General features: G+C 50.4%; 1 protein-coding gene across 1 annotated transcript; it reads right to left on the bottom strand.

Moving 5' to 3' along the window:
- Window positions 1–137: 137 nt before the first annotated feature.
- On the bottom strand, window positions 138–1,459 carry MIEN1 (migration and invasion enhancer 1). Its single transcript, XM_004282734.3, has 4 exons — window positions 1,309–1,459; window positions 1,108–1,205; window positions 668–744; window positions 138–580 (listed from the first exon to the last, which is right to left on the bottom strand). Exons 1-4 carry the CDS (start codon window positions 1,395–1,397, stop codon window positions 497–499), a joined length of 348 nt encoding a protein of 115 aa, XP_004282782.1. The 5' UTR covers window positions 1,398–1,459; the 3' UTR covers window positions 138–496.
- Window positions 1,460–6,128: the final 4,669 nt, after the last annotated feature.

The raw sequence follows: 6,128 nt of genomic DNA, 5'->3' as shown, positions 1-6,128 counted from the left end.
AGCTATCCAGAAAAAACCCACCCAGACAGCACGATCACGTTGGTGGTATAAAGGTTGGGCTGGCCTCTGTCTCCCTCTCCTCCCTTCCCACAGTCCCAAACTGGACATAAAAACACACACTAGTGGGCACTGGTGTTTGCAGTGCCACTTTATTGCCAATAGCTGACATTGCCTGGGGTTAGTGGAAAATAAATTAGAACTATGGTAGCATCTGACAGGTATGGCTAAGCTGGAGAGGGGAGCAGGTTTTTGTGGTCACGGATCCTGGGAAAGGGGTATAAGGTGGCTGTAGAAATGTCCATGGAGAGGGTCTTCTCTTTCACCCCTAAGACCACAGAACCCTCCTGGTACCCAAAGGGGCAAAGTGGAGGCCAGGGTCTCTTAGCTACGGGGAGCTAAGTGAGGTGAAAGAGGCAGTAGGGAGCCCTCAGCAGAACCAAAGGGGTGACCAAGGCTTGGATCCCAGAAGAGAACAGGAACCCAGCATCACGTGTAGTCACAGGATGACGCAGGGAGGGCGGCTATTAGTGATCTTTTCTAGGGGTTCTCCGTTACTGGCTCTTCGGATGGCCTCAGTGAGCTAGAAGGCAGAGATGTGGAATGGGATGATGCGTTCATTGTAGGGTCAGGGTGAACCAGGGGTCTTCCCAGCATGGCAAGTACTCACATCTTTCTCATAAGGAAAGCCTCCATTCTCCAGCTTGGAGAACACCAGCTGTCCATTGATTTCGATCTCAAAGGCCCCTGGTATTAAATAAACGGATGAATGAACTGTATGCTGAGAACAGGCAAAAGTCAGGGGAGGCCCTCCACACTCCTTAGACTTAACACAGGCTCCTCCTTCATGTCCTTCACGGGCCCCATCCGCTTCCTTTGAACTTGGCTTCCTAACTCAGTAGAGGGTTCCCTCCCCTCCAACCCTACACTTCAGTCTCACCCATTTTTCCCAACAGGCTTCATCTGTAACCCCCCCTCACTCAAGTTGCATGGACATTTTACTATGTGCCAGACACTGCTGGACACTATATAAAACAGCCAGTGCCAGAGCTAGAAAGTGGTAGAGCTGGGAATTAGAACACTGACTCGGCAGGTGCTCTGCGGCCTCACCTGTGCCCCCCAGGCGCGACTCGATCTCGATGCCAGGATACTGCTCCTTCACGGCACTCGCCAGCTCCAGGTAGGTCGCCTCGAAGCCGCAGGGTTCACTAGGTAGAAGATACCTGAGGTCCGCTTGGGTTTCGGGGACGGTACCTCCGGTGGACCCACCCTCCTCCGGCCCGGATTCCCCCACTGGCCGGAGCCCCTCACCAGTACTCAACCACGATGCGGACCCCACTGCCCGGTTCGACCTCCCCGGGAGGGGGCGCTGCGGACGCCGGCCCTGTCTCCCCGCTCATTACTGCCGGCTCCCCACAGCAGCTGCTTCCGGGTGTGACGCGACGCCGCAGGCACGTGACGGGGCGGGGCCGCGCGTTACATCCGGGCGCCCCCTTCAGGCGGCTGCTGCTGCTTTGTTTTGACGCTGTCACCAGCTGGAGAGCTGGGCTGCGAGGACGGGAGCAGACCAACTTTACTGGCCTGCGTTCTCAGCGCCCGACTTGCCCCGCACCTAGTGTCCGCTGGACTTCACGGTCTTATTTAATCTAATGACGTGTCTTAGACTGCAAAGCGCTTTCCAGTTTACGAAAGGAAGAGAAAGTGGGGCAAGCGGACCCAGGGCCTGGGGTGGGCTGATGGTATGGAGCAGTTGCCATTTCACACTAGTTGATGGCATTTTATTTTATTTTATTTTTAATTAATTATTTTGGCTGCGTCGGGTATTCGTTGCTGCCCGCTGGCTTTCTCTAGTTGCAGCGAGCGGGGGCTACTCTTTGTTGCAGTAAGTGGGCTTCTCATTGCAGTGGCTTCTCTTGTTTCGGAGCACAGGCTGTAGGCGCGTGGGCTTCAGTAGTTGTGGCACGTGGGCTCAGTAGTTGTGGCCCAAGGACTCTAGAGCGCAGGCTCAGTAGTTGTGGCGCACGGGCTTAGCTGCTTCTCGGCAGGTGGGATCTTCCCAGACCAGGGCTCGAACCTGTGTCCCCTGCATTGGCGGGCGGATTTTTAACCACTGCACCACCAGGGAAGTCCCACTGATGGTATTTTAAACCACTCCACAGTTACACACTCAGGTACTTCTCCTAAGCTCTAAACTGCAGGCACAGTCTGGGCAGTCGCCGCCAGCCTTCCGCCTTCTGGAACCTTAGGCTTTGATGCTTCGATTTCGCAGGCTCTATGCTGCCATCGCATGCATCCAGTTCCTGCACCTCCCCGTCTCATCCTAGCCCCGCTACAGAGCTGGCTTCTTTATTCCCGTCTTGTAACTCTAGAAATGGAGGCTGTCTCCCTGCCTCTACTCTCCTTGGAGTCTCACCATAATATCCTCACATTCATTTTTAAACAATTCGATGACTTACAGAGTTGTGCAGCCATCACCGCACATTTCCACCAACATGAAAAAGTCCCACCTGTGTACTTGCAGTCAATCCAGCGCCCGGCTCCAGCCCTAAGCCACCACTGATCTGATTTCTGTCTATAAACTTGCCTCTTCTGCATATTCTTATACATGAACTAATATGCAGTCTTTTGCTTCTGACTTCTTCCACTCCATTTGAAGTTTTTGAGGTTCATCCATGCTGTAGCATGTACCAGTAGTCTGTTCCTTTCAGTACTGAGTAATGTCCCAATGCATGGATGTACTGTTTTATTTATCTGTTCAATACCAGTTGATGGACATTTTGAGTTTCCAGTTTGAGGCTGTCTTGAGTAATGCTGCTATGAATGTTCATGTAAGTGTCTTTGTATGTGCACGTGTCTTTACTTGGGTAGATTCCTACGAGTAGACTTGCTAGGTTGTATGGAAAGTTTATGTTTATCTTAAGCAATGGTCAAACTGTTTTTCAAAGTGGCTGCACCATTTTACATTCCTACCAGCAGTATATGACAATTTGTTTCCTCATATCCTTGTCAAGACTTGTTGTCTGTCTCTTTCATTGTAGCCATCCTGATGGGAGTGAGGTGGTTTTAATTTGCATCGCTCTAATAACTAATGATCTTGAGCACCTTTTCATGTGCTTATTAGCCACTCATATATCTTATTTGGAAAAACACTTATTCAAATCTTTTTTTTTTTTTTTTTGCGGTACGCGGGCCTCTCACTGTTGTGGCCTCTCCCCTTGCGGAGCACAGACTCCGGACGCGCAGGCTCAGCGGCCATGGCTCACGGGCCCAGCTGCTCCGCAGCATGTGGGATCTTCCCGGACCGGGGCACGAACCCGTGTCCCCTGCATCGGCAGGTAGACTCTCAACCACTGTGCCACCAGGGAAGCCCTATATGTGGATTTTTAAAAGTACGTAATACAGTACTACATGATCCAAGGTTGATTGAATCTGTAGATGGAAACTGGATAGGGAGGGCTGGCTGTAAAGTTATACTCAGATTTTCAACTGCTAAGCGGTCGTCGGTGCCCCTAACCCCTGTATTGTTCAGGGGTCAACCCTATTCTGGATACAAAGTCCCTAATCAAACATACTACTTGCAATTATTTTCCTCCAGTCTTCCACAGGTTTGTTTTTTTTTTTTCTTTTTTTAAAAATTTTCTTAATGATGTCTTTTGAAGTGCACAATTTAAAAATTTTGGTAAAGTATAATTTATAAATTTTTTCTTTTGTCATTTGTGCTTTTGCTGTTGCATCTGAGATCTCTGCCTAACACAAGGTAGGAAGATTTTCCTGCATAATTTCTTCTAGATGTTTTATAGTTTTAGCTCTTACATTTAGGTGTATGGCCTATTTTGAGTTAATATTTGTACATCGTATAAAGGAAGGATCTAAACACATCTTTTGGCATGTGGATATTCAGTTGTCCCAGAACCATTTATCAAAAAGACTATCCTTTTCCCCATTGAATTGTCTTGGCACCTTTGTCAAAAATCAATTGACCAGGGCTTCCCTGGTGGCGCAGTGGTTGAGAGTCCGCCTGCCGGTGCAGGGGACACGGGTTCGTGTCCCGGTCTGGGAAGATCCCACATGCCGCGGAGCGGCTGGGCCCGTGAGCCATGGCCGCTGAGCCTGCGCGTCCGGAGCCTGTGCTCCGCAACGGGAGAGGCCACAACAGTGAGAGGCCCGCGTACCGCAAAAAAAAAAAAAAAAAAAAAATCAATTGACCAGCGCTTCCCTGGTGGTGCAGTGGTTGAGAGTCCGCCTGCCGATGCCAGGGACACGGGTTCGTGCCCCGGTCTGGGAAGATCCCACATGCTGCGGAGCAGCTGGGCCCGTGAGCCATGGCCGCTGAGCCTGCGCGTCCGGAGTCTGTGCTCCGCAAGGGAGAGGCCAGAACAGTGAGAGGCCCGCTTACCACAAAAAAAAAAAAACAAAACAATTGACCAGGGACTTCCCTGGTGGTCCCGTGGTTAAGAATCCACCTTCCAAACCACGGGACTTGGGTTCGATCCCTGGTCGGGGAACTAACATCCCACGTGCTGCAGGGCAACTGAGCCTGCGCGCCACAACTAGAGAGAAGCCCATGCTCCGCCAGGAAGAGCATGCGTGCCGCAACTAAGACCCAACGCAGGCAAAAATAAATAAATAAATAAAGAGTTGATATTAAGAAAAAAAAATCAATTGACCAGAAATGTAAGGGGTTTTATTTGGACTCTTGATTCTGTTCTACTGATCTATAAATCTATTCCTTTTTGTTGTTGTTTCTTTTTTTATTTAAGAAATTCAGATATAATTTATACACAGTAATACACATCCTCTTGAGTGTACAGTTCTGTGAGTCCTGTTGTACGTCCACCCGAGATATACACATCTCCATTACCTCCTCATAAGCTCCTCTGTTGTCAACCCCTCTCCCTCCTCCCCAACTCCAGATCAGCTTTCTGTCCTTAGCATTCTGCCCCCTCCAGAAAGTCATATAAATGGAATCCTATAGCCCTCAGCCCTCCGAGTCTGAGTTGGCTTCCCTCTCCAACCTATCCTTCAACATCCAGAGTGATTTTTCCAAAATATAAATCTGCCTGCTCCTCTGTGCCTCTACTTCAGCCCAGATGGACCCTGCAGGGTCTGACCTCTGCCCATAGTTCCTGCTGGTCTGGACAGACAGGATGGATGGCTCGTAAACCCGGTTTACAGAACAACCACCCAAGGGCTTGTCAGTACCACACATTCCTGGGTCTTGGCCCCAGAGACCGAGATTCAGTAGTTGGGGAGGGGCCCAGGGATCTGTTTTTTTATACAAGCCTAGGGAGATTTGGAGGCTGTGGTCACAGGCCACACTTTGAGAAACAGAGCTGAGTACAAAGCCTTTCCCCACACCTTCCACACCTGCTCAGCTGCACCTGTGTGGCCTCCTCTCCTTCCTTCTCCACCGCACTCTGCCTACGCATGCTCTGTCCTGTTTAGTCAGGGCTTTGACGTTTGTTCCATCATCATGAAAGGTGCCCCCCCCCACTTCCCATCCACCAATCCAAATCTCTCTGCCCCATACAACTTCCCCTCTGCTCAACTGTCACTTCTACAGAGAAGTCTTCCCTAACTCCCTGGGTAAGCCATTCTCCCAGCATAGTTGTCTCCTGTCATTTCTTTCTTTCTTTTTTTTAAGTTAATTAATTAATTTATTTTTGGCTGCGTTGGGTCTTTGTTGCTGCGAACGGGCTTTCTCTAGTAGCGGCGAGCAGGGGCTACTCTTTGTTGCTGTGCGTGGGGTTCTCACTGCAGTGGTTTCTCTTTTTGCGGAGCACAGGCTCTACGTGCACAGGCTTCAGTAGTCGTGGCTCGTGGGCTCTAGAGCGCAGGCTCAGTAGTTGTGGCACGCAGGCTCAGTAGTTGTGGCTCACGGACTCTAGAGTGCAGGCTCAGTAGTTGTGGCGCACGGGCTTAGTTGCTCCGCAGCATGGGGGATCTTCCCGGACCAGGGCTCGAACCCGTGTCTCCTGCATTGGAAGGCGGATTCTTAACGACTGTGCCACCAGGGAAGCCCTCTCCTGTCATTTCTTATTATTTGTGTGATTCTTTGATTAACACCAGCCTCCCTGATTGGGCTGCATGAAGATAAGGGTGGGGTCTGTTTCGTTGCTCACTGTATCCCC

Source organism: Orcinus orca, chromosome 19 (assembly GCF_937001465.1).
Source record: "Orcinus orca chromosome 19, mOrcOrc1.1, whole genome shotgun sequence".
Taxonomy (NCBI): domain Eukaryota; kingdom Metazoa; phylum Chordata; class Mammalia; order Artiodactyla; family Delphinidae; genus Orcinus; species Orcinus orca.
This window is presented reverse-complemented; position numbering and strand designations above follow the sequence as displayed.